The sequence below is a fragment of the Cricetulus griseus genome, chromosome 7, assembly GCF_003668045.3.
Source record: "Cricetulus griseus strain 17A/GY chromosome 7, alternate assembly CriGri-PICRH-1.0, whole genome shotgun sequence".
Taxonomy (NCBI): Eukaryota; Metazoa; Chordata; class Mammalia; order Rodentia; family Cricetidae; genus Cricetulus; species Cricetulus griseus.
The window spans coordinates 119,088,328-119,115,633 of NC_048600.1; the positions used below are offsets into that span (position 1 = coordinate 119,088,328).

General features: G+C 50.2%; 3 protein-coding genes across 15 annotated transcripts in view; 1 reads left to right on the forward strand and 2 right to left on the reverse strand.

Moving 5' to 3' along the window:
* Map3k3 (mitogen-activated protein kinase kinase kinase 3) overlaps window positions 1–6,550 on the forward strand; it is a 73,800-nt gene extending 67,250 nt beyond the window's left edge. For 2 of the 4 annotated variants that reach the window (XM_027427838.2, XM_027427839.2), the window contains exons 13-17: window positions 6–154; window positions 946–1,077; window positions 1,533–1,662; window positions 2,114–2,291; window positions 3,869–6,550. In XM_027427838.2, the coding sequence (XP_027283639.1) occupies window positions 6–154; window positions 946–1,077; window positions 1,533–1,662; window positions 2,114–2,291; window positions 3,869–4,097 (818 nt within the window). In that variant the 3' untranslated portion in view covers window positions 4,098–6,550. The remainder of the gene's footprint in view (window positions 1–5; window positions 155–945; window positions 1,078–1,532; window positions 1,663–2,113; window positions 2,292–3,868) is intronic. The other 2 variants (XM_027427840.1, XM_027427841.2) reach the window with 2 other exon arrangements.
* Window positions 6,551–8,173: 1,623 nt separating this feature from the next.
* On the reverse strand, window positions 8,174–10,718 carry Limd2 (LIM domain containing 2). 3 transcript variants are annotated; one of them, XM_027427837.2, is made up of 5 exons: window positions 10,580–10,718; window positions 9,494–9,588; window positions 9,306–9,350; window positions 9,081–9,220; window positions 8,174–8,974 (listed from the first exon to the last, which is right to left on the reverse strand). In XM_027427837.2, exons 2-5 carry the CDS (start codon window positions 9,533–9,535, stop codon window positions 8,815–8,817), a joined length of 387 nt encoding a protein of 128 aa, XP_027283638.1. In that variant the 5' UTR covers window positions 9,536–9,588; window positions 10,580–10,718; the 3' UTR covers window positions 8,174–8,814. The 3 variants fall into 3 exon arrangements, with proteins under 3 accessions (XP_027283638.1, XP_027283636.1, XP_027283637.1); XM_027427835.2 differs by lacking the exon at window positions 10,580–10,718 and adding an exon at window positions 10,204–10,335; XM_027427836.2 differs by lacking the exon at window positions 10,580–10,718 and adding an exon at window positions 10,084–10,229.
* A 2,325-nt stretch (window positions 10,719–13,043) lies between these two features.
* Strada (STE20 related adaptor alpha) overlaps window positions 13,044–27,306 on the reverse strand; it is a 31,180-nt gene continuing 16,917 nt past the window's right edge. For 6 of the 8 annotated variants that reach the window (XM_027427831.2, XM_027427828.2, XM_027427825.2 and 3 more), the window contains 9 exons: window positions 24,054–24,156; window positions 23,639–23,760; window positions 21,469–21,577; window positions 21,266–21,389; window positions 18,405–18,576; window positions 17,839–17,943; window positions 14,486–14,727; window positions 14,166–14,208; window positions 13,044–13,924 (listed from right to left, as the gene is read on the reverse strand). In XM_027427831.2, coding sequence (XP_027283632.1) covers window positions 13,772–13,924; window positions 14,166–14,208; window positions 14,486–14,727; window positions 17,839–17,943; window positions 18,405–18,576; window positions 21,266–21,389; window positions 21,469–21,577; window positions 23,639–23,760; window positions 24,054–24,156 — 1,173 coding nt within the window. In that variant the 3' untranslated portion in view covers window positions 13,044–13,771. The remainder of the gene's footprint in view (window positions 13,925–14,165; window positions 14,209–14,485; window positions 14,728–17,838; window positions 17,944–18,404; window positions 18,577–21,265; window positions 21,390–21,468; window positions 21,578–23,638; window positions 23,761–24,053; window positions 24,157–27,306) is intronic. The other 2 variants (XM_035448069.1, XM_035448068.1) reach the window with 1 other exon arrangement.

The window sequence follows — 27,306 nt, forward strand, 5'->3', positions numbered from 1 at the left end:
TATAGCTCCTAGTGCTCCCATCAATTGGCGTCGGGGGAAGCTTCTGGGTCAAGGTGCCTTTGGCAGGGTCTATTTGTGCTATGATGTGGACACAGGACGTGAACTTGCTTCTAAGCAGGTCCAGTTTGACCCAGACAGTCCTGAGACAAGCAAGGTATGGTCTTCCCTGCACACAAACCTCCAGCCGAAATAGCTATTGAGTACTTGCCAAAGGGATACAAGTGACTTCTCTCAAGCTGTTTGTTTGTTTGCTTGTTTGGTTGGTTGGTTGGTTGGTTGTTTTTTGGTTTTTCAAGACAGGGTTTCTCTGTGTAGCTTTGGAAACTGTCCTGGAACTCACTCTGTAGACCAGGCTGGCCTCAAACTCACAGAGATCTGCCCGCCTCTGCCTCCTGAGTGCTGGGATTAAAAGGTATATGCCACCACTGCCCAGCCCTCCCAAGCTTTCTTGATGTTCATCTCAGCCCTAGCCAAGGGGTTAAGGGCCAATGTCCCAAAATGTATGGAGCCCCAGGAGAAGAACTGCATCCATGCTAAAGTCCTAGCACCCTAAATGGATATGATGATCAGTTTCTCAAAGGGCACTCTTTGGACCCATTCCCTCAACAGCCTTGGCCCAGGAGGAAGCTGTGGAGCTCTCCCCTTTGGAAGTAGGAGTCACATAGTCTATACATGGATTTGAATAGACAAATGTAGTTACTTTAAGTAGGATTCTGTAGCCCTTCCTCCCTCTTCACTCCTGTTTGCCTTCATCTGGGTAAGGAATACTGCATCCCAAGGGCTATCCAGCATTGTGGCCAAGGGCCAGACATTTGAGAGAGTTTGCAGTAGTTTTCCAGATGAAGTTCCCAACCCCTGTGAATCGTAGACTAGAGGAAGATAAGCTGATCCCAGGTGGGCAGAACTGGGCCCTGAGTACCCAGGTGACCAGTGGTCCCTTCCTAGGAGGTGAGTGCTCTGGAGTGTGAGATCCAGTTACTGAAGAACTTGCAGCATGAGCGCATTGTGCAGTACTACGGCTGCCTTCGGGACCGTGCTGAGAAGATCCTCACCATCTTTATGGAGTATATGCCAGGGGTATGTGCCCTTGGATGCATGTGGACTTCACACAAGAGGGCTTGACTTAGGGCTAGTGGCTGTGGGGATGCCTCATCCTTGACCTGGGCCTGATCTGATGAGTTCTGGGAAACCATGTGCAGTGGGGTCAGGATTTGATGTCAAGAGGGCCCCAGCTTCGGCTACAAAGAGGGTGTGAGATGAGAAATGTCCCAATCTAACTTGAGGGTCCTGAAGGGCGGTTCATGTCAAGTAAGTACAACCTTTTCCTGGAACAGAGGATCTCCCCGACCTGGTCTTGGGTCCTTTCTTGCTTGAGATAAGGACTGTCTCAGGCTTTTCCTGACAGAAGTGGCCCATATATGCAAATGAGACTCAAATGAATCACTGCTACAGTACTGGGGACAGGAAATAACCTTGTCTCATCTCACAAGCTAGCTCCTGAGGGACTCTCTTGATTCCTTGTGGTCGATTAGGGCTCTGTAAAAGACCAGTTGAAGGCCTATGGAGCTCTGACAGAGAGTGTGACTCGCAAGTATACCCGGCAGATCCTGGAGGGCATGTCATACCTGCACAGCAACATGATTGTGCATCGAGACATCAAGGGTGAGTAGAGGCAAAGCCGTGCAGAGGCCTCAGGACCTAGGCTCCCGACAGGCATGGTGGCACATGCCTTTAGTCCCAGTACTTGGAAGGGAGGCAGAGGCAGGTGAATCTCTGAGTTCCAGACCAGCTAGGTCTACGTAGTGAGGCTTAGGTTCAAGACTTCCTTCAGTTACTAGCAGACCAATCACTAACTTAATTACGCTGAGCTTTCTGAAAAATAGGACCCCAATTGCTTCCTTGATTGGAAATAGGTATAGAAATTGGTTGAGCAGTGTGGGGAAAATACCCTAAAATGCAAATGTTGACTATGGGTGTGATCCCTTTTATACTGTGAGGCTTCTCTGCAGCTTATACCTGAGTTAGTGGTGGCCCTGGCCTTCAGTCACCTGGAAGGGGAGATAAAAAATATAAGAGGGTCCAAAGTGGTAGCCTCTGCCCTTTCGTGCCTTAGGAGCCAATATCCTCCGAGACTCAGCTGGGAATGTGAAGCTTGGGGATTTTGGGGCCAGCAAACGTCTACAGACCATCTGCATGTCAGGGACAGGCATGCGCTCTGTCACCGGCACACCCTACTGGATGAGCCCTGAAGTCATCAGCGGCGAGGGCTACGGAAGGAAGGCAGACGTGTGGTGAGCACTGGGGTGTGCCGGGAACCTATCTCCCTGCCTGAGCTGAAGGCTCTGTAAATCAGACATGAACTTTGGACTTGACAGTGAGAAAGAGGAACTGAGGACCTACTCTTGCTGGCTGTTGCACCCAGGGCTTAGACTTGGGAGACTGGGGGATAAATGGGATGAATTTTTATCCCAAACAACAAAGGATTATTGCTAAGGAGGCCATGGGGGCTCAAAATCCCTCATATTTGCTGAACCTCTTTTAAGAAGCCATGTTTGGGCTGGATGATGTGATGTGGCACCTTTATTCTCCATACCTGGGAGGCAGAGGCAGGCAGATCTTTGAGTTCAAGCCAGCCTGGTCTACAGACTGAGTTCCAGGACAGCTAGGAATATATCAAACCATTTGTAGTTTTGGGGGCTAGGGAAGATAGCATGATGGTTAAGAATAGTTACTGTACGGGTATAAGGACCTGAGTTCAAGTCCCTAACTCTTACAGAAAAAGCTAGGCATGGTTCTTCATGCCTATAAAACTCCAACATTGGGATGCAGACACAGGTGGATCCTGAGAACTCTCTGGCCAGCCAGACTCACTGAAAAAGTAAGCTTCCATCTCAGTGAGAGACACTGTCTTACAGCAGTAAGGCAGAGAAGACACTTGTCCTGCTCTGGCTTCTGCATGCACAAATACAGACACACTCACATGCATCACACACACACACACACACACACACACACACACACAGAGCAGGATCTATTCTGAAGGCCTAGATTTGTCTCTAAACAAGAGTAGACTTAGCCTCTTCTTGTGCCCCAACAGCTTGCATTTGATTTACTTTGCTTTTATGTCCAGCCTCAGAAAAGACCCAAGGGTTACATACAGCTTCTCTCCATGGAAAGTTATTATGGGTTGTCCTCCAAAGATATCTAAATCCTAACTGCCAAAACCTATAAATGTAACCTATATGGCAGCAGGGCTTCTGTTACTGTGAGACATTATCTGAATTACCTGGGTGGGCCTGGGGTAATGATGCGATCTTTAGAAAAGAAAAGCAGGTCAGAGTAGGTAGTGGGAAATGTAGCAAAGGGCAGTCAAGGAGCGGGGGACCAGAAGCCAAGAGACACAGTTGGGCTTGGGGTAGCTATTGCTTAATAATTGTGTGTGTTGGGGGGTAGTGAGACAGGGTTTCTCTGTGTAGCCCCTGTCTGTCCTCGAACTCACTTTGTAGACCAGGCTGGCCTTCACAGAGATCCACCTGCCTCTGCCTCCTGGGTCCTGGGATTAAAGGTGTGTGCCACTACCACCGGCACTTAATAATACTGAATATGCTAAATACACACAAGGAATTGGGTTCAATCTCTCATATGAGAAAGACATAGACAGGAAGAAATGCAGACATCCCCTAAAAGCTGGAAAAGCAAGGAAATAGGAGCTATTTACACCAACAGGAAACTGATACAGTTATCTTGGAGTCTGTCAGTACTCTTTCCCAGTCTCAGAAATTACCCTTAGCTTGGTCTGTTTGTCCTTCTTTGTGATCTGAGAAAGACACTTCCTCTGGCTGATACGTGACATAAGGTTCTCTTCTAGGAGCCTGGGCTGTACTGTAGTGGAGATGCTAACAGAGAAACCACCTTGGGCAGAGTATGAAGCGATGGCTGCCATTTTCAAGATCGCCACCCAGCCTACCAATCCTCAGCTTCCCTCTCACATCTCAGAACATGGCAGGGACTTCCTGAGGCGCATTTTTGTGGAAGCTCGTCAGAGACCCTCAGCTGAGGAACTGCTCACACACCACTTTGCACAGCTCGTGTACTGAGCTCTCAAGGCCATGCTGCTGCCAGCTGCCACCTGCTGAGCGGACAAAGGGCCGCTGTCAGCTGTCAGGCTCAGTGAAGTTGCTGCTTCTTCCAGGCAAGGCTAAGGACAGTGGAGCTTGGGTCCAGTCATTGTTTGTCTGTGCCCCTTCTGTCACTGGGACTCAAAGCCAGGATGGGATAGCTGTGGCATCAAGACTGGGAGCCCAGCCTGTAAGACCCAAGAGCTCCAGCATCCTAAGCACAATGTGGAAGGAAAGGGGCTGGGAACAGTATGCAAGACAGCCATGGCCTCAATGTGTCCTAACACTGCAGTCAGCACTGAAGCCAGGAGGGACTGGGGCACAGGACTTACTCAAGGGTATGAATAGTGTTATTTCATTCAGAGTGTTACTTTGATTCTCCTCCCAGTGTCTGGAGACTGCCAGAATGTCTCTGGGCTGCATGAGCCCACTCAAGCCTGAGGTAAAGCCCAGCATACCTCATCCATCAGAATTCTGGTAGAGGTGTGGGCTGCCCTTACTGAGAGCCTCCAGGTGTGCTTTGCCAGGCCTGTCTTTTTACCAAAGATGAATGAAGCAAATGTTATGCTGCCTTATTCTGGGGAGGAGGAGCCTGGCCCCATAAGCAGGGCCTGAGAAATGGGGCTGCCTCCAGTAACTGGGGAGATCCAGTCTTGTCAATGCAATCATCTGTTTTACAAGTCGGAGTCACTCTTATGCTGTTCCCAGTTTCTAAACTGGAGACTTTGCCCTCTGAGCTCTGGAGACCCATGTGGGCTTGGGCCTTGGGCTAGACTGGAAAGAGCTGATAGGATGGCCTCTGCCCTGGCCTCTGCCCCCTCACTGGAGCAGAGAAGTTAGGCAGCACAAGGAAGGGCAGCTGGCTCTGGCCCCATGGGGCAGTTCAGGAAAAGTTCAGGGGAATGTCTCAGGCTATCTGCATCTCAAGCCTGTTGGGCTGTGCCCACTCCACTGGGTAGAGAGGAAAGTCCTTGTGCTGCCACCAACTATGACCAAAGCCACCAGCTCTGTTCCTTGGCCTGCCCTGCCCATTTGTGTTCTCAGCCTCATTCCTTGTTTCCCCCCACAAGGGAGGATGCCAACAGGGGTTGAGGAAAGACTCCAAGCAGCTTAGAGTTGGCCATATTTACCTCAGCCTGGGCGCTGGTCCTTTCTTCCAGCCCCTTCCTTCCCCTCCAAATGTGCCTATTGCTACAGCTCCTCCCTTCCAACTCCCATTTCTTAGGAGTTGTCATCAAAGGAAAAAAAAAAAGCCAGTGCCCAGGGATGGGCATCTCCAGGGAGCTGGGGGTTAGCGCCAGGCAGCTCTGCCAGCCATGCCCACTTCCCCATGGGCACAGAACAAGCCAAAGCCTTCGTTGTATGTTGACGATGCACTTTTATGAATGTAGTTTCTATCGCTGTTTTTAGCCTTTTCACATCATGTAATGTGAGGCCTTGTACTTGTTAATTTATATCTCAGATCCATATTTGATGGTTTTTATATATATATATATCAATTCTAGACTGTTACCGGTGATGGACTCCTGAAGAGAGAACAGAAATTGAAAGCAGCTGGTTTTGCAGATGTGTGTGTTGCACGGTGCCAATTGGGCCTGGGCCCCTCTTTTATTTCCTTTCTCTCGGAGGGTCTGTCAGGCCACCCTCTAACTTCTCTGATGCCAGTGAGTAAAGTCCTGCTTCAACCTCAACCTTTGCCCAGGGTGGGGACTGGCCCCTCTTCTAGACCAAAGCTGCCAAAGGGTAGCTCGGCCTCTCCATGACCCCATCCTGATGGCTGTAGCACCCCTTAGCCTATCCCCATCTGAATCCCAAGAAGAAACAGAGCTTGGTGGGCTGACAAGATGTCAGATAAGACAACTCTGCTTGTCCAAGGTTCAGGCTCTCACAGAGCCCCCCACCTCCCGGGGGTATCTTACCTCAGAGGGAATGTTTCTAAAATGAACTTAAATGTAAGCCAACAAATCCTGTACTCCAAAGAAAAAAAAAAAAAAGACCCTTTTTTTTGTGTGTGCCAAAAACTGTGGACATGCTGGCTCAGCATCCTCAGGACCAAGCTACTAATTTATTTTTTTCTTATTAATAAATCCAAATGAGAAGTTGTGGGGCTCTAGGACGGGCCCAAAGGTTCTGATGTGCGGTCCCCTAGCAGCCCTTGGCCTGCTGTGCAAAGTGCTGTGCCACCATTTGTTCATCATTCCATGGGGTTTACCTGCCTTGGCCAGCCCCTCGTGGAAGGGCAGGGCCTGGGTCAGGTGCATGCTGCCACCCTCCTTTCCTCCCGCTCCCCCAGCTCTGTGTCTGTGTCTGAATTGTGGATTGTGCAGAAGAAGCTGCAGCCATAGTTATTTGACTATATCTCGACTGAGGGCTTGCAGTGCAAAGCCAGGCCAGTGCATTACTTCCAATAAAAGGGATCATTTATATCAGAAGGGTCCTGTGACCATGCTTTTGGTTCAAAGTGGTTGGTGGAAATTTTATTGGGATGGGCTGGGTGGGGACAGGATGCCTAACATCTAGTTTAGGCCCCCTAAACAGAACTTTAAATAGTTGCCAAAAGTGGGTCCTGGCATGACTTGGCCAAGTATCATCGCTAGCCCGGGTGGTCCCTCTTTCCTCTTCTTCCCTCTTATCCCAGTGCTCTACTGAGGCAGCACTGTTGGGTCCATCTAATCTGAACATACGCCCATTTCTTTCTTTTTCTTGAAACATGGTCTCATTGTGTAGCTCTGGCTGCCCTAGAACTCAATATGTAGACCAGGCTGGTCTCAAGCTCACTGATACCCTACCTGCCTCTTCTTTCTGAGTGCTGTGATTAAAGGCATGCACTACTCACCATGCCCAACTCTGCCGGTTTGTTTTGGAGACAGGGTTTCATTGTGTAGCCCTGGTCACTAGGCCAGGCTGGCCTAGAACTCAAGAGCTCCACCTGCCTCTACCTCCCCAGTATGCTCCACCACTGCCTGACCCTGCCACCTTTTCTTTTTTTCTGAGACAGGGTTTCTCCATGTACCTTTGGAGACTTGCCTGGCACTCACTCTGTAACCCAGGCTGGCCTCAAACTCACATAGATCCACCTCTGCCTCCCAAGTGCTGGGATTAAAGATGTGTACCACCACTGCCCGGCTTTGCCACCATTTCTTAATTGCAGCAAGAAACCACCCTTGTTCCCATAGATCCAAGGCCTTGTCATGTCTGTTTACCAAGTGTCCACCTGAAGGAACAATCCACAGTGGTTCATCCGCCAGCAGGACCAGAGTCTAGATTTCCTGGCAATCTTTGCTCACCAGGTTCATCTATCCCATAGGCAGTTTGCAGAAGTCAGGACAGTAGGGTCTGGGGCAGGACAGACCTCTGTTGAGACCTCTGTTGAGGGAGTGTCTTTACACTTGCCTCAGTGTGCATGGGCTCTCAGAGGAGCAAAGTGTGTCCCTGGACGACCTGGCCCAGTAGCTGTGACCTCTCATTTCTAGAAGAGGCTCCAGGAAGATGACAGTAATGAGAAGGGAGAGGGCAGCAGCACTGGGACTCAGCAGCACTTGTTCATCTGTGGGTTCCCTCCGTTCTTTGCAAACCTCTAGGGCACAGGCTAGGAGGGGACCCGCTAGCAGAAAGGCAAAGAAGATCTTGGTCAAGTCAGAGTTCTGCTTTGCATTGCGCTCAAGTGTAGTAAGTTCCCCTGTGAAGAACTGCAGTGAGGCAGGGCATGGGTGGCGCATGCCTTTAATCCCAGCACTTTGGAAGCAGAGACAGGCAGACCTCTGAGTTGTAGGCCAGTCAGGGCTACATATTCAGTGAGATGCTGTCTCAAAACTGTTGTGTGGATGTGGGTTGGTGGGGCCTGGCTTCTCTCCAACAACTCCAAGAGTGCATTGGGATTTCAGGTTTTGACAGCTTGACACCCTGAGTTGGCAGAGACCAGTTTTTCAAGCTAATACTTCCCTGACAACCATCACCCAGCCCCTTCAAGGCCACGAGTCTTATGGGCTGGCCCCCTTTCCCATCCTAGTGATGATTTTGCAGCACTCTGCCACAAAGTCCCCAATCAGGCCACATAATAGAGAGTCAAACTCTATTTAAACATGTTTAAAATAGGGTTGGTCACAACAGTCAGAACAGCACAACAATGCAGAGGAGGGGGAGCATAGCTACTGCTGACCCTGTTAGCTGAGACTCCAGCAAGAGTTTTAGCTTTGTGGTACAAGGGGCCCCCAGATCCCAAGGCTCTTCCCCAGCACCTCCCCTCCACCGGTGAGGTGACATATATGAGGCCCAGCAGATGGCACTCTTCCCTCTTCCAGTCTCTGTGGTCAGAACCAGGCTAAGGGCAGAGGTAGATGGGGAGACATGGGGTGCACAAGGCCCAGGTGGCAGTGTGGGAGCTTGGGACCCTGAGGAGGGCATGCTGACTCCTTGCTGGAGAAAAGGCACCTAAATAGGGAAGCTGGGCTTGTGGGCCTCCCAGGGAGCCATGGGGTGAGATGAGATGGTCTGAAGGAAGCAGTATGGTGAAAACTCCAATTCTGGTCCCCAAACCTCCACCTCCTATGGGAAAAGTTAAGGAATCCTGGAGCAGAGCCCTATGCCTGAAACCTGTCTGAGGGAGCCTCGTCCCTTCCCACCCCGCTCCCCTCACAAGCCCAGATCAACCTCCTTGGACGCCGAGCGCAGGGAGGGAACAGATGTTAGAGGGACCTCAGGCTGTCTTGGTGCCTGAGTCCACCTCCTTGTGGGCCCAGAGCTCCTTGTGCTGTTTACGGCCAAATCCCTCATCGTAGTTGCCTTTGCTCTTAAACAGCTGCTGAAAGTGAGGTTTGCAGTAAAATTCACCGTGCAGTGCAGCATAACTGCCCAAGCTGCGGAAGCAGAGAACAGCTGGGTCAGTCTAAGTCGGGGCTGGAAGGCAGGGTAGGGTGGGCAAGTTAAATGGGCAGGGCAGGGCAGGGCAAAGCGTGGGCGCACCTGAGTTTGGTGTGGCAGTGTTTGCAACAGAAGCAAGAGTTGTGGAAAATGAGCTTGTCTGCCACCAGCCGCTCCATAGGATACACAGTCTTCTGGCAGGCTGTACAGGTCTCCTTCACCTGAGCCCGCAAGCTAAAGGACTGTGGAGTGGGAGTAGGGTACACTCAGCAAGAAGCCTGATGAGCACCCACCCTTCCTCCGCCCACACCTCCCTTGGGACCCTACCTTGGAGCGCTGCACCGCGCTGCTGCCACTGCTGCCTTTGGCTTCCTGGGGAAGAGGAGCAGTCAGAGCGGGGTCAGCTTGCCGGTGGCCCAGCCCAGATCCCAGGGGCACTCAAGAGGTGGCAGAGGGTGTCAAGCAAACAAGCTGCTCCTGTCCCTTTTACCCCTCCCACCTGGCTGGTCACCTACATGAGAGGGGGTGGCCTGGGCGGCCCCGGCTGCCTGGAACATGGCTCTTCGGAGGTGGTTGGCGGCCTGGGTGTAGACGCCGCGCCAGGAGAGTTCTGCAAGGGGAAGTCTGTCAGTGGGGCCCCAAGAGCCCTCCCCCATCCTGCAGGCTGGGGTGTTTTTAGGCAGGGGGTTGAGGGGCTGCGGTTGGGACTTTCCCTAAGTCATTTCCTGTTGCTCTGGGTCTTGCCACTTCCGCCCCTCACCCCCTCCCCAGCCTGCCCGCCCCTCAGGCGGCTCCCCCAGGGGTACGGGGGGTCCCCGAGTGGAAACATATGTGGGGACAAAGTTAGCGAGAGCGGCCGGGGACAGGGGCTCCGCGGTGCCTGCGTGTGCTTCCCACGGGCGGAGACCCCGTCTGCGGTGAGGGGAGGTCAGCAGAGGTCTGGGCCGGGCACCGCCTGACCCGCTCCCGCCACCCCCGCCACCGATCCCGCACTGGGCTCAGACGAGCAGCCCCTGGACAGCGCTCGGCCCGACCTCCCGCCCGGCCAGGCTGAGCCGCCTCCCGCGCCTGCTCCCCGGGACCCCAAACCCAGACCCGGACCCACCCCACCACGGGCCGGGCCGACGCGAGCCTCGGAGTCCCGGCGAGCGCTACGCGCGAACCGCCAGGCGATGTCGGCCCCGCAACGCTCCGCGCCCCTCCCCCCGGCCGCCGTGGGTCTCACCGGGCCCGGCCTGCGCCGCGGGGTGGGGGTCGGTCGCTGGGGGACCGCCTCGGGTGCGAGAGGCGCGGGCGCGGGCGCGAGCTGCCACCGCTGCCAGTGGTCCCCGAGCGGCAGCCGCCGCCTCACCGCGGCGCCGCCCCCGCCGGCCCCCGCCCCGCGCCCGCCCCATTGGCTCCGCGTGCCCGGGGCCGCCTCCGGGAGAAGCCGCCGCCGACCCCCCTCTGTGCTTTGTCTTTCCCTCGCTCGCCCGCTCGCCATCCCCCCGCCTTTGTCTGCCCCCCGCACCGCGCTCGCTGCTCGCGCTCGCCCGTCTCCCGGAACCGACCTCCCGGGCCGTTCGCGGGGAAGGGGCGACGGCGGGGACTGAATCGCATACCTCGGGCGGGGGAAGAGTTCAGCCCGCGGTCGCCACACAAGGCGCTCCCGGCGTGGACCTTCACAAATGGGTCTGGGCCTTTGGCTGCCTCGGTTTACCCGTTGGCCATTGTGAAGGCCGAGTCCCATTAGCTCCGCCCCCTCCTGGCGCTTTGGGGACCCAGTCCCCTGAGCTGTCCCACTGTGGGGGACCGCGGAGCAGGGCCCCGGGCAGCCACGGAGTGCTGCGGTGGAGATGGAGGCAGCTCATGGGCCCCCGTACCCCGATGTTAGGCCAAGGTGGCCGGATGCTGCCATGTGAGGGGTGTGACGCATCCACCCCCTCAACCCGGTTCTGCGGCCAGATTTTGTGGGATCCGTAACCTTGACCTATATGGCACGGCCCAGGTCAAGCCCTTAGCTGAAAGGACACGGAAGGGAGCCGAGAGGCATCTAGACTTGTTTAGAGAACAAAGTACTCCGCCCCAGCAGGTCTCAGCCCGGCACTGGAGGCCTCAGGGCAGCAGCATCTGGGGCACAGACCTCTGCTGGAAGCTTTGCCTGAAGCCCGGCTAGAGGCTGCTTCACGAAGCACACAGCACTGAGAGACACGTCCCCACACCCGCGACAGGAATAGAACTGGTGGCTCTAGCGCGGGCCCACGCGTGTCAGGGAACAGAACAGCTCAACGCCTCCTGCCTGGCAGGGGAACAGGGAAGCAGCAGGCTGCACCACCCGTCCCCACCGGCCCCCCACTAAAATGCGCCCACGCTGCGCTGCACTCTTCTCTCAGTCCCCGTTCCCGCTCTAGACGATGTTTTGCTTGCAACGAGGCCCCGCCACTGACTTCCTGGTGGGTGCTTCTCCACAACTAGGGGGTACTTTTCCTGGGGAAATTGTCCACACCTGTCATCAGAGTCGCCATGGAAGCTGTTTGATGCAAGAAAGGTGAAGCCCTTAGGGACACCAAGAGGCTGAGGCTGCTCCTGGGCACCGACTGGCAGCTTGCCCTGCTGGGACCATCTGTCCCAGGAATGAGCTGACTGCAAGGAGGCAGGCAGTACAGGAGAAAAAACGGCTAGCTGTGGGACCCATGCCAGTTTTCTGAGATTAAGGCCACCCTAGGCTACAAGTCATATCCTGGTGCACACAAGCACACCTATTAAAAAAAAAAAAAAAAGGATTTTAAAATTTAAGAAAACCCAAGTCGGGCAGTGGTAGAAGCGCTTGAAATAGTGTGACTGGGGCTTTGCATGGGCCTTCCTCACGTGCCATTTCAGTCCCCTAACCCACCTCCATACTGGGACATTTCAAAGTTTTTTCAATGTTATGTAGCTGTAACCCAGCTATGTAGCCGAGGATGATATACAAGGCGCATCCTCTTGTCTCTGCCCCCAGGTGCTGGGTTTATAGAGAGTACCATGCCCCACTCCCAATGTACACACTGCTGAAGTGCTGATCAAACACGATCCGGGCATGCCAGGCAAGTACTCTGCCAACTAAGCTATGTTCCTGGCCTCAATTGAAAAACTTTCTAAGACAATGGAAAGTGGGGGCAATTTGATGGCCTACGACAAAGCCTCAGAAAAGGGAGGACTTCCTTAAACAAGTATTTATGACAGGCAGTGGTGACCCCACCTTTAATCCCAACACTTGAGAGGCAGAGGCAGAGGCAGGCAGATCTCTGAGTTTAAAGTCAACCTGGTCTACAGAGCTAGTTCCAGGACAGCCAGGACGACCCCTGCCCCCCCCCAAAAAAAAAACCCTGTCTCGAAAAACAAAAAATGAAACAAAACAAAAACCAGGGTTTAGGGCGCCTCAGACAGCAGAGGGCCTCACCCAGGGGCCTGGCCAGGTGGAAATGCTGGGCTGGGCACACACAGAAACGAGGTTAGGGCCAATACCCTTGTCATAGTCGGTCACTGGCTGCCAGGATGACAGGTTCTTGGGTTGCATGATTGCTGGGTATAAGTACCAACCATCAGGAGATACGACAAAGCCCTCCACCCTTGGCTGCCAGAGCCCTAGTGCCCCAGAAGTGGGCTTGGCTAGACACCAACTCTGGTGTCCTTTCCAGATAATTTTGCCAAGGCAAAATTTAATATAATACTCCTGAAATTCTAGGGAATTAAGAGACCATGGGTTTTGAAAGAAACTGGTATGTCTGCTTATGAAAGAAATCACTGGGGCTGGAGAGATGGCTCAGAGGTTAAGAGCACTGACTGCTCTTCCAGAGGTCCTGAGTTCAATTCCCAGTAACCACATGGTGGCTCACAACCATCCGTTATGAGATCTGGTGCCCTCTTCTGGTGTGCAGATGTACATGGAAGCAGAATGTTGTATACATAATAAATAAAATCTTAAAAAAAAAAAAATCACTGCCAGGCCTCCACACCCACTCAGCCCACCCTGGGAGAACAATGGCCTAGACCTGACCCTGATCCTGTCTGGCCATCCTACAGCCTGTGCACACATGGAAACACTGGTGACATACTCTGAAATTTTTAATTTGTTCTGACAATGAAACTAACACAACGTAAGGACTTACTCAAGCCCTCAGATGAGGCAAGACATTACGGCCCTTGGAGGAGGCACCAAGGCAGCAGCTGGCAGGAGGCATTGGATGGATTCTTGGGAAAGGAGTGTAACAGACGAGCTAAGAGGTTTCAGGTGTCAGGGCCCAAGAGCTAGGTGGGGATGAGGATGGCCCGGCCCAGCCATAACTGACCTGGTGCTTAAAACAGACACTGGGGAGATGCCTGATGGCAGAGCAGGGACAGGCTGCTTGGGACTTGTCCCCCGTTTAGCCCTACAGGATCTGGGAGCAGAGAAATGAGTGGAATAGGCTGGTATGAGCGCAAGTGCAGGAAGAGGAAGTGAAGGATCCCTGGGTCGTGAGTTAAGCTCTGGGCTTGGACTTCAGCCTCGGGGCCAAAGCAGTGTCTCTTCCTTCTAAGGAGGTCCCCTGAGCTCACAGAACAGGATGTCAGCTTTCCGGCTTCTCCAAGTCCCTGGTGACTGGGACTCCCTGTCTCTCAAAAGCCAAAGAAACAGTGAAGTCTCTTCCAGAATGTCCTTTCAAGCAGCCAGCAGCCAGCTCTGCCGGCACAGTGTCCTTTCTACCCAGTCTGCACCCAGAGGTAGGTGCCGACCCTCAGGGAGCGCCCCCAGGGCTCACACCCCACCCCAGCTGGAGGGTGCAGGCTGCATTGACTCAGAACTCCCAGTCATCCACCTCCAGGCCTTCCAAGTCTGTCACCAGGCTGAAGATTCCACTGGGATCCTGAGACTGACTGCCCTCAAAGTTGGTGATGGGGGTGACAGGGCGAAGCAACTCGGGCAATGCCTCTGAGGCACGTCGCTTGATCTGAGGGAGAAAGACAAGTTGGATGATGGATGCTACAACTCAGGACACCACAGGACCTTCAGTTATCAGGCCATGGTTCCTGCCCCATGGTGTCCTGGAGCCTCTTAGGGCTTCAGAAACATGGTCATTCCTCTGTTCAAACAAGCAGCGGAAGAACCCCTACCCCCAAGCTAAGGAGCCAGGGTGGCTAGAACCACAGGTGAGCAGCAGCAGGTTTGGAACCAGGGGAGCACTTCCATACCTGCTTGAAGAAGGAGTGGTTCAGGAGGGTGCTGGCGTTCGGCCTGGAGAGAAGGGGGAAGAGACCACATGAACCCTGGGCTCAGCTATCCAAACCCTGACACTCACCCTCTCCTCCCAGACCTTCTCCCTCCTCCCTCAGCTCTCCCAACAGCCAATAGCCAAAGCCACCCAGGCTAGCTTCTTAACAGGAAGCTGGTTCTTCTTGCTGTGGGAATCCTCTGGGAATCTAGTCTCTACTTAAGAGCCAGCCTCTCTTCTGGCTGGAGTTCCCAAGCTCCCTCTGCTCCCCTGAAGCTCAACTGATGGCCAGCAAGGTACCTTGCATCGGGGTTGCGCTGAAGGCACTGCTCCACAAAGTGGTGGAAGTGGGGTGAGAAGGTTCGGTGGTAGGGGTGGGAAGGCGAGTCACCATTGGAAGGCCGGAGGTTACTAGTGGCCAGGCTATCATTCAGGGAAGGGTTGGCAATGGAACGTGAGGGACTCATGGTCAGCTCCTCGGCAGGGATGGTGCTGGTGTCCAGGAGGCAGGGCACTGTGCCATTCAGTTTCTCAAGGAGCATCTGGAGAAGAGACAGGTCTGGGTTGCAGGGCCCTAGACAGCCAAGAGTTCCCTCACAAACACCCTCACTCCCTTGAACCAATGGAATCTCTGGAGTGAAGATCAAAGTCAGGGGGCTGGCTAGGGTTATGTCAATTTGACACTAACTAGAGTCCCATGCCTCCACATGAATGGGCTGTAGGCAAGCCTGTAGGACATATATTCTCTCTGTCTGTCTCTCTCTGTTTTTTCAAGACAGGGTTTCTTTGTGTAGCTCTGGCTGTCCTAGACCTAGCTCTGTAGACCAGGCTGGCCTCAAACTTAAGAGCTCTGCCTGCTTCTGCCTCCCAAGTGCAGGGATTAAAGGTGTGCCACTACTGACCAGTGGGCACTTTCTTAATTAGTGACTGATGGGGGAAGGTCCAGCCCATTGTGGGTGACTTCACTCTCTGTGAAGCCCACATCGCGGCATCTGTAGCACAGAGCCCTGGTTTGATGGGCATGCTGCACCAGGGGCAGACCCGACCTAGGAGGCTGTTTCCAAGCTTTCAAACTTGACACATGCAAAATCAGTCACATCCTGAAGACAGCTGTCTTTGTAACGTGACCTCAGGAACCTCTTGAGCAATCCAAACACAACCTGGAAAATTCTCTAGGATTGTACTAATGTGGGAGCCTCTAATCACAGGACTATTTAAATTAGCTTTAAAATTCAATCCCTCCACTTTAGCGGCCACATTTTAAGTGATCAATGTAACAAGTGGCTAGTGGATCCCTTATTGTGGACAGCGCAGGGACAGACACTCAGACACTTTCTTTTTTTTTCTTTTTTGTTTTCTTTTTTTGGTTTTTCGAGACAGGGTTTCTCTGTGGCTTTGGAGGCTGTCCTGGAACTAGCTCTTATAGACCAGGCTGGTCTCGAACTCACAGAGATCCTCCTGCCTCTGCCTCCCGAGTGCTGGGATTAAAGCGTGCACCATGAACACCCAGCTCAGACACTTTAATTACTGCAGAAAGTTTTATTGGACAATGCTGCTTCTGGAGCTGAACCACTAACTAGCTTAGTGGTTTACACTAACTAGCTCAAACTAACAAGGTCCACCCTAACCAGGCTCACACTAACTAGCACCACACTAACTAGGTCCACCGTAACTAGGCCCACACTAATTAGCACCACACTAACTAACTATCTTACTCCTTCTTGAGCAGCTCCTGTTATTCAATTATTTTCTTACACATTTCTTATAGCTAGGCTCCTAATTATTCTATCAGAGCTAAGTTAAGCTAAGAACTAGAATGGATAGATTTGAATCACCTTTCAGATAGACAGATGGACAGATAATCCACTGCTAACACCACCATGCTTATATCTTCAGCACTTCCCCATTCTTTGGGACATGAACCAAAGGCCCTTAGGGATCACATACGGGATGTTCTTGTTTCCTTCTCCAGCCTCATCACCCAGCAGCTCTCTGGAATGCCTGGACCCCAGCCATTTACAATTCTTTGCTATGCCTCAGATCTAGTTCTTTGTTAGCACACACACTTGATGTTGCAGGATTCTGAACTCAGGACTCTGCATATCCTAGGTAAGCACTCTACTGTTGTGAAGGTATGTTACATTTGTTTATGTTGCACTTTTTTTTTAATTACGTAAAGGTGTGTTGCTATTTCACCTTGCTGGCCTAAGGTACCTGATTGGTCTAAGAAAGAGCTGAACAGCCGATAGCTAGGCAGAAAAATAGGCAGGACTTGCAGGCAGAGAGTAGTTAGGAAGAGAAATCTGGGCAATGGAGGAGAGAACAAGGGAGAAAGAGAGGAAGAAGCCAGGGGCTAGCCAGGCAGCTGCCAGCCAGCAGACACAGTAGGACATACGGAAAGAAAGGTAAAAGCCCTGAGCTCAGACAAAATGTACATAAAGCGGAACAGATTAAAATACCAGCTAATATAAGGCCACACATTCATAAATCATAAGAAGTCTCTGTGCCATAACCTGGGAGCTGGTTGGTGACCCAAAAGAAAACGCCTGACATCTACCACTGAGCTACACTTCCAGCCCAGAGTAGGCTTCTATTCCCACTCTTTATGTAGTCAACTGCTATTAGCTTTTAAGGCTAGACTAGGGGCTGCAGAGATGGCTCAGTGGTTAAGGAAGCTTGCTGCTCTTACAGAGAACCTGAGTTTGGTTCCTAGCATCCATGTTGGGTGGCTTTCAAGTGTGTGACGCCAGATCCAGGAGCTCTGATGCCCTCTTCTGAACTCCTTAGGCAATGGCACATGTGCACACAAATTTTTTTTTTTCTTTTAAAGTCTTAGACAAAGTATTTTCACCCCCTAGAAGTTCCTTTGGTCCCTGCTGACTCAATCATTCTCTAGCTTCAACCTGTGACCCCAAGGTGAGCAGTGTGTGAGCCTGAGGAGGGAGGCCTGCTCACAGGTTTTTACCTCCTCCTAGTTCTACATCTTGCTCCAGGCACCTGAGATTCAAGTAACACTTGCCCAGACAATCCCAACTCCATTTCCTGGGTATGGTAGGACCTGAATAAGTTTCTTCTCTAGGTCTGCCAGTCCACGAGCAGGCTATGCCACTGGCCTGAACGGTGGCCAAAAGGCAGGCATGTTCAGGGGTCTACAGAATGCAGGTTCTACAGTGTGTTTCAGAGCACAGTGCACACAACCAGAGATGCCTGGGATTTGAAACTGAACGCTGATCTTTTGTACTTATCAAGGGAGAAAGATAGGACATAGCTGATGAGTTTATAAGGATCGGGCAGCTTAGCTGGGCATGGTGGTACATGCCTATAATCAAAAAACTTGGAAGCTGAGGCAGGAGGATTGCTCTAAGTTCAAAATTGATCAGCAGTTTATACAGTTTGCATAGCCATACAGTATCATGTGTTAATGTGCCTCTGTCGGCACTCACTGTCCTACTTGCCCCACCCTATGGGTTGGGCTCTGTGACCACAATATTTATCACCAGAGAAGGGAACAAAGAATTGCACAAACACCCCTCCACCAAGTGGGTGGAAAACTTCTTGAAGAAAAAAGACCATCATGTTATTAACTGTAGTCAGAGTCCCAGTGTGGCAGGAAGCAACAGACATTTGTGGAAGGCAGACAGGACTGCACTTACCTGAGTGGCAGGCATATCCTTGAAGGGGACATGGCCATTAGCTAGTTCACACGCTGTGATCCCCACACTGTAGATGTCAGACTTGGCATCATAACCCTGAAGATTCTAAGAAAGAAGAAAAAAGTCAAAGGTGGCTCCATTTGCAGCCCTGGCCTTTCTTTAAATAAGAAGGAATAAAAACTGAGGAGGCGATGAATGCCCATCCCAGTCAGGATCCAGAGCTGACCATGCTCCTCCTTCTGCTGCAGACAACTGCTATGTGAGGACAGCAAACGGTTGGCGCTGCTGTGAAATGAGCAGGCACACTGGAATGGGTGCACCTGCTGGCACCAAGTATTTCCAGAATGCTCTCTACCCACAGGGTGGGAAGTGTCCCTGAGACAGACACTAGTGTCAAGTTAGGGACCTCACACATCCACAGCAGGCAGGCAATGCCCATGCTGAGTGGGTGCTAAGACACACCTGGCCAACAGGATGCTTCCTCCAGAACCTCTTACTCTACCAGAATCAGGGAGAAACTCCACCCCAGCAAATTCTTGGGCCTCCCTGGGCCCAAGGACACAGACCTGCTGGAGGACTTCTGGGCTGAGCCATGGCAGGACCTTGACGCTATATTTTGGAAAATCATGGACCGCACGCTGCCGCTGCCCGTGGCTGATCATGCTGAGGTTACTGCGTAGACCAGACAGGTAGACCTTCCCATCCATGGAAATCAGAATGTGGCTGGCCTTGACACTCCTGAGGGGGAGATGAATACATGTGCATGCCCAATGCTCTTGGACCTGGCCAGCTCTCCCCCATGTGCAAATCCCATGCATATAAGTGCAACTCATACATACATACATCTATGGCCATTTTCAAACATACCTAAAAATAAGAAAATAACATGGCCCCATTCATGTACCACTAGATTTTGTTTGTTTATGTTTATTTTGTGCATGGTTTTGAGACTGGGTCCTCTCTGTAACCTTGGCTATCCTGAAAACCACTCTGTAGATCAGGATGGCCTTGAACTCATAGAGATTGACCTGCCTCTGCCTCCAGAATGCTGGGATTAAAGGTATGTGCCACCACACCCAGACGTTTAGGTTGGTTTTTAATTATGTGTACACGTATCTGTATGTGAGATGTGCAATGCCCAAGGAGGGCTAGAAGACAGTGCCAGAGCCCCTGGAGTTGGAGTTATAGTCCATAGTGAACAACCCAATGTAGATGCTGGGAACCAAAAAGTCTTCTGCAAAAGTAGTAGACTTTCTTACCCACTGAGCTGTTTCTGCAGCTTAGAGATTTATTTATTTTTTATTTTAGTTATGTGTATGGGGGTGTGGGAGTGGGTGTGTGCATGTGCCTGCAGGGGCCCGAGTTGTCAGATCTCTTGGAGCTAGAATTACAGACAATTGTGACCCACCCAATGTAGGTGCTGGGATCTCTGTGCTCTTAACTGCTACTCCAGCCCTATGAGATATATATATATATATATATATATATATATATATATATATATAATTTTTTTTTTGAGACAGGGTTTCTCTGTAAGCCTCTTTGGAGGCTGTCCTGGAACTCGCTCAGTAGACCAGGCTGGCCTTGAACTCACAGAGATCTGCCTGCCTCTGCCTCCCAAGTGCTGGGATTAAAGGTGGCGCCACCACTGCCCAGCTTATATTTGAAAACTTGGTATGTCGCTAGTATCAAAGCACCCTCCAAATGTGTGTCTTTCCCCCACACACTGAGAGATTAGTGCTCTCACCCTCATCAGAGAAGTCTCTGTGCCGGGTCCTGACTAATACAGACACTCAAGCTGGTCAGTGTGGTCAGTTAGTGTCTATGGGGTGAGTGCTCAGCACAAATGGCCATCTCTATCACTCTCCTCTCACCGAGGCTGGGGACCATTGCAAAAAAAAAAAAAAAAAAAAAAAAGGATGGAAAGACTGTAAGAGCAGAGGTAGGGAAGAACTGACCAAAACAGTGTCCTCTGGACACATACGACCACTGCACTCATGAACTCACGGAAACTGTGGCTGCCTGAATAGGACCCTAGCATTCTAGCATGGAGGAGAGAGGCGCTCAAGAGCCTCTGCCCCTAACTGACAGGCTGATGGCTTCTGGGGGAGGGAAAGTCAGTTTTATTTAACAGTGAGGCCCCTGGCGTATCAGCCATGTTCCGATAGATAGTCCCAGCCAGCCTGGAACTCATTATGTAGTCTAGGCTGTCCCCAAAGCCTTAATGCTCTGAGATCTGCTCTCTTACAGGCATGCACCACCATACCAGGAGGACTAATGATTTTTGTTTGCTGTGTAGCCTTGGTTGTCCTGGAACTCACTCTGTAGACCAGGCTGGCCTTGAACTCACAGACATCTGCCACTCGTGCTCCAGCCTGGCTCCTACTTGTACTTTTACTTTTTGTTCTTGGGCATTCTTGGGAAGTGTATTGTGTGCTTTTGATTTACCTCATTGCTTTCTGTTAAGCAATTCACTCCTTTCTCACTCAGTACTGACTTCAAGACTCATCCTTGTTGCCATCTGTACATGCTGGGTTCTTACTTCCGATTGGCAACTCTAGCCCAGGGACCTAATATTTCCCACTCTCCAGGGAGACACACTCAACGACACTTGCACTCAGTGCAAATATAACAGACATCAGCATCAGCAGACGTCAGCACGCAGGTCCACTGATGGCACACAGCCAGAGCTGATGAGCCTGCGTCCATGCCCCAGCTGGCTGCTCCTGGTTCCACCCAGCCTCCTAACCACTGCAATGTGACATCGTGTCTTCATTTGTGGTTCTATGATCACAAGGGCTGAGTGTGTGTCCCTGAAACTGCTGGGGTCTCTTCTGCTATGACCTCCCATCCTGCCACTCTGCTGTCCTTTCTTGTTTTGCACGGTCTTGTTGCTCATGTTATGTTTAGACAAAGCTGACAACTGTCATTCTAGTACACATTACTTTGTTCATAGTATCATTTACGAGATAGAAATCTTTAAAACTGATGTAATCAAATTGATCATTTTCTTGATTTATGCTTTTAAATGTCTAGCTCTTGTGTATCTAAGTCCCAAAAGTATTTCCACACACTGCCTTCTACCTAAGTCTGCAGTTTGGGGCTTGTAAGATGGCTCCGTGGATAAAGGCACTTGCTGTCAAGCCTCACAACCTCAGTTTGATTCCTGGAATCAATGAAGTGGAGGGAGGGCTCCAGTTCCATTATCGTCCCCATTATGAGCTGGTTTCCCTGACACTAACCACAAAGCAATAGGTCAGGGGCCAGTGGTCCATAGTAGATGGTCCTCTCACAAGATAAAGATCAAGTGACTTCAGCACTGACAGGCTAGTGACTGTCCCCCAAGTGTCAAGTTCAGAATCCAGATCCTTGATTCTGAGCTCTAGCTTCATGAGTAAAGGGTAAAGTGGCTTGTTCTAGAACACACCTGTGCACGTAGCCCATGTGGTGGATGTAGTCCAAGGCCTTCAGCACCCCCTGCAGGATGTATGCAATCGCCAGCTCATTCATGCCATCCATGAAGTGTGTGCCGATGAGATCCTTTGCAGAACCTGAAAGGGACACTGAGGGTAACAGGAGAAAGAAAGCAGCACAGAAGGAACACAAGTGTTCTAGAACCTTCCCACTCACCATATGCCATGAAGGACGTAACGACCCACAGCTCATTGTCGGAGATGAAGGTGGCTCGGTATGGCACTATATTGGGATGGCTGAAGAGTTTAGAAACATGAAGCTCCCCCTGAAAGCAACCGCAGAGCTGAGGTCAGGGTCACAAATGGCACTCAAAATGAGGATGGCAGGTTATAGTGTGGAGACCTAGCACCTTCTGGATGCTCTCCTCAAAGTCCTTCCACTGTAGGAAGGCCCATCCTACCTGGGGAAAGCCACCTGATTTGCCCACTTAGACCTTTGGATGGCCCTGCCAGCCACCAACACCCAAGAGCCCCAAAAGCAACCTTTCACCACGAAGGGTTACTGCTGTCAACACAGTGAGAATCAACCATCTCAGAAATGACAAAAACAGAGCAGTGGCTGAAGACTTGGGAAGTGACTCACTTAACACACAGTCCCAGCTCAGGCACTGAGGTAGCAAGACTGTAAATTTGAGGCCAGGCTGGGTAATAGTGAGATGCTATCTAAAAATAAACAAAAAATATTTTCCCACTATACATTAAAGTATAAGAGTTGACTGGTTGTTTTGTTCTGGTTTGGTTTGGTTTGGTTTTGGGTTTTTTCGAGACAGGGTTTCTCTGTGGCTTTGGAGGCTGTCCTGGAACTAGCTCTTGTAGACCAGGCTGGTCTTGAACTCACAGAGATCCGCCTGCCTCTGCCTCCCGAGTGCTGGTATTAAAGATTAAAGGTGTGCGCCACCACTGCCCAGCAAGAGTTGACTAACAGACAAATGAGAACTATGGAATACAAGGAGACATTTCCCGGCACCTTTCCCAGAAGCAGGTGGGTCTCTGTGAGTTTGAGGCCAGCCTGGTCTACAGAGCAAGTTCCAGTAGTCAGGACTGTTACACAAAGAAACCTTGTCTCAAAAAACAAAAACAAACAAAATTAAAAAAAAAAAAACAAAAAAAAACAAAAACAAAGGAACCTCAGAAGAGCCAGGGAGATCTGTGTTATCCCAGTGCTTAAAGCAATGGCTCTCAACCTTCCTATGCTTCACCCTTTAGTACAGTTCCTCATGTTGTGCTGACCCCAACCATAGCATTATTTCATTGCTACTTCAGAACTGTAATTTTGCTACTGCTATGAATCGTAATGGGGTGTTTACCCACAGGTTAAGAACTGATGGCTTAAGTCGGGCGGTGGTGGCACACACCTTTAATCCCAGCACTCGGGAGGCAGAGGTAGAAGGATCTCTGTGAATTCGAGACCAGCCTGGTCTACAAGAGCAAGTTCCAGGATAGGCTCCAAAGCCACAGAGAAACCCCGTCTTGAAAAACTAAAAAAAAAAAAAAAAAAAAAAAAAAAAAAAAAAAAAAAAAAAAAGCTGATGGCTTAGAAGGCTAGGACAGGAGGACTGTTTGAGGCCAGCCTGGGCTACATGAGTTCTAGACTGGCTGGAATGTGAGACCCTGTCTCCAAAGACATTAAAAACAAAGCAAAAAACCCCCAGAAATTTCAGGTCCCTGGCCTTTATGACCTAAACTGAGACCACGTGGACAGTTCTCTCGGTCTGTCTACTGCTTCAGAGAATAAAAGCCAGAAAAATCACATGGGCAAGCATGTTCTAGAATAAATTCAGTTTTCCCCCACCAATAACTAAATCAGTACAGGCCCCGTCTAGTAACTGTGAATGGAGGAACTCAGACAGCATGGCCAGGTGAGCATCACTTGAGGAAAATCCTGCATATGAATAATGCAGAGAGAAGCAAAGAAAAACATTTAAGGAGGAGGGGACAACTGGGCTGAGTAGCACCACAGCCTGACAGACAGTGTCAAATACGTAAAATTCTTCACTGATGCCTCATGACTTCTGAGCACAGGGTCCACCTTAGCTTCCTGAAGAAACTTCTAGAGGAATGAGACAATATTGCTATGTAACCAGGAGCCCAAGCCAGGCCTCGGTGGCGCACGCCTTTAATCCCAGCACCCGGGAGGCAGAGGCAGGAGGATTTCTGTGAGTTCGAGGCCAGCTTGGTCTACAAGAGCTAGTTCCAGGACAGCCTCCAAAGCCACAGAGAAACCCTGTCTCGAAAAACCAAAAAAAAAAAACAACAACAAAAAAAAAACAAACAAAAACAAAAAACCAGGAGCCCATCCTCCAAGGGTCATACCCATGCTGTATTACCTGCAAGAACGTCACCATCTCATTGGAACAAGCTTCTAGGTTGATCCTTCGTATTGTCACATACTCTCCTGTTGGTTTGTACCTGGCTAAATTCACTGTCATTAACTCTTCAAATCCTTTACCTAAAAGAAAAGAGGAATGACTTAAACAAAAACAGCCACTAAAATTTATCTACTCTAAAGAAAAAGGGACTCAATTTCAGCAGAAAATTCTAGTTAGAATGTTCACTACTGCTACTTTCATAGCTGACATTTCTTGGTTTTCCCATTGGTCCTTCTCAGGCAACCATCGTAATGGACTATGGCCTCCTAGCAAGGATTTTGTCCTATACTTGGCACAGGAAATCCATAGAAAACCATTATCACCATGAATCCTCAAAGCTAGCTGAGGAGGCGGGTGTGTTCCTAGGAATTACCTATGACAGTGAGCAGCTCGTAACACCCGCCCTCTGGCAGAAAGCTACTCATGATCTCCGGTTTAGAGAAGGATGCTATGGACTCTGAGCTTGCCTCATTGGCCTAAAGAAAAAGAAAAAGAGGTTAGCTGAGAAAATGGGGAGGGGACAGAGGTGGCACACACAGCAACCCTGGCTGTGGCAAACAAACAGTGCTGGCTCTATCTGAAGAGGAACACAACACACGGGTGTCCAGACCACACGTGCGACCTACAAATTAGGATGACTGTTCCAGGCAACTGCTACCCTACCAGTCCCTTCCAGTGACTGACTGTTAAAGTCTACAAGTTCATGGCTTGGAAAGGAAGTATGAAAAAAGCCAGGGAGCCAGGGGTAGAGAAATACAGGAGTTTCAGTTATCTGCTTCATTGAGCTCAACTGCAAGAGTCTAAATGGTCAGACCTGCAATCTTGCGCTAAAGCAGTGGTTTTCAACTTGTGGGTGTGTTAACATTTAGGGTGTCACCTATCAAATCTCCTGCACATGGATGCTTACATTACGATTCATAACAGCAGCAAGATTACAGTTATGAAGTAGCAATGGAAATAATTTTATGGCTGGGGTCACCACAACATGAGGAACTGTGTTAAAGGATTGCAGCATTAGGAAGGTTAAGAACCACTGCACAAGAATAGTACTAGAGGAGCCTCCTTCCTTTAGCAAACCAAGAGTCCAGGCTAGTCATTCCTGATGCTCCCAAGAGATGGGAGAGTAAGTGAATCCCTGAGTTACAGGCCCAGAGTCTGCATGCTCAGCCTCCTGGGTTGCTGCCCCTCAGGCTGGGGATGAAGCCAGATACCAGTCACTGCGGGTATGAACACCTCTAGCCTTTCAAGTCCTGAAGAAAGGTGGCCAGCAGGGCTGAATGTGGGAAGCAAAATAGCACACAGCGAGGCAGCTTCACAGGCCTGCTTTGGTCTAGGCCCAAATGCATTCGTAAGACTTGGCGAGAGGACCTCTCTCCATGACCTTCTTCCTTTAGGTTTCGTCTACCTGGGATGGAGAAATCTGAGGGCAGCTTCCTATGTTGTAGGCCAGTCATAAGCCTTGCCTCAAGTCACATGTGAACCCATAATCCTAGTACTCAGGAGGTGGAGGCTGGAGGATCAGGAGCTCCAGGCCAGCTTCAGCTACAGGGGACCCTGTCTCAAAAAGCCAAACAAAATAAAACAAACCTAGCCTTGAATTGGAAGAAATTATAAATGCACAAATGGCTCTTGACTTAACACTAATGGTAAAAGTTGAAAATGTCATGACAAGGTGGTGCCTGGACAGTCGTTAGACTGTGACTGCAGACGCCCACAAAAACACTGCTTGGTGTCCTATGAGCCCACTTACACTGATTGTCCCTCCCCACACTAGATGAAGAGGTGGAACAGATACGAGGTCTTTGCAGACCAGGCTGGCCTTGAACTTAGAATCTTCCTGCCTTTGAACTCCTGAGTGCTGGGGTGGGACATGCACCACCTTGAGTACCCTGGCTCCCTGAAACACACTATGTAGCCCAGGCTGGTCTACCTTCTAAGTGCTGAGATTACAGGAGCACAACACTACACTCATGCTCTTTCAGTAACAAAAATGAGGGCCAAGGAGGTAAACAATTTGCTAAAAAAATTAGAATGTGATTATGTGACACAGACAAGATCCAGGCCTATGCCAGGGACAGTGTCCTGTTGATAGATGCTTTGAGTGCATCTGGTTTAAAACAATTAATAATGCCCATCTCCATAAAAAGGCCAAGTGGCTCTGCCTTACCCCTCTTAACACCACTTAAGAGTGATACCAAGGGGGTTGGAGAGATGGCTCATTGGTTAAGAGCATTGACTGCTCTACCAGAGGACCCTGGTTCAATTCCCAGCACCCACATGGCAGCTCACAACTGTCTGTAATTCCAAGATATGACAGCCTAAAAAAAAAAAAAAAAAAAAAAAAAAAAAAAAAAAAAAAGATGATACCAAAAAATGGGCATAGTAGTGCATACCTTTGTCCCAGCACTGGGGAGGCAGAAAGATCTCTGTGAGCTTGAAGCCAGCGTGATCTACATAATGAGTTCTAGGACAGCCAGAGCTACATAGACCCTGTCTAAAAACAAACAAAAAACAAGGGGGAAGTAGGGAGAGAGACACTAAGAGGACTCTAGTTGAGGAAAATGGATCCCTACTAATAGTCTATTTTCAATTTAATCCATCTTTTTTTTTTTTTTTTCTGGTTTGTTGATATAGGGTCTCTCTGTGTAACAGCTCTGGCTGGCCTCAAACTCAGAGATCTGCCTGCTTCTGTCTCCTGAGTGCTGGAATTAAAGGCTGCATGTTTTTAAATTGTGTTTATTTTATTTTTATAGCTGTATGTTTATAATTACATGTGTAGGTGTGCATGCATATTGCTTTGGAGTTCAGAGAACATCTCTGTGGAGTCAGTTTTCTCTTTCTACCTTTAAATGGTAGAACTGGTAACTGAAGTCACTTCATTGGGTCTGCACAGCAAGGGCCTTTGTCTACTGAGCCACATTGTCAGTCCTCTTGAATATTCTTCTTCTCACTAAAACCAGTGTTTGGTTCACAGGAAACCCAGTGGGTTGCTATCAGATCTAGTCTCTGCTCTGGCCTGTGAGTGTCTACAAGGTTAGGCTCTTGCCCACCTCAGTGACCCCATCTCCCTTACCAAACACTTTCCCCACACAACAAGCATGTCTCTGCTCTTAGTGAACCTGTACCAATCATCTCACCTGGAAAACTTTTTTAAAATTTATCTTTATTTTGTGTCCTGGTTTGTCTTCTGTCCAGCTTGACACAAGCTGGAGTCATCTTGGAAAAGCCAATCTCAGTTGAGAAAACTGGCTGTAGGCAAATCTAGGGCATTTTCTTGATTAATAACTGCTGTGGGAGGGCCCAGCCCTCTGTGGGTGGTGCCACCTCTGGGCAGGTGGTCCTAGTTGGTATAAGAAAGCAGGCTGAGCAGCCAAGGAGAGCAAGCCAGTTAGCAGTATTTCTTTCAGTTCCTGCTTCCAGGGTCCTGCGCTGACTTCCCCCAGTGAGACAATAAAGCGGTAAGTTTCTTCCTTAACTTGCTTTTGGGCATCGAGCCAGAAATTGGTAGCAGGTTCATAGGGTACTGCAGACAGTTTAGAACTTTGAGGTGGAAAAGCCATTGAGTGCTTAGACTTTAATGGGCTGTTCTGTGATAACTTAAGAAAAAAAAAAAAAAAAAACATTGT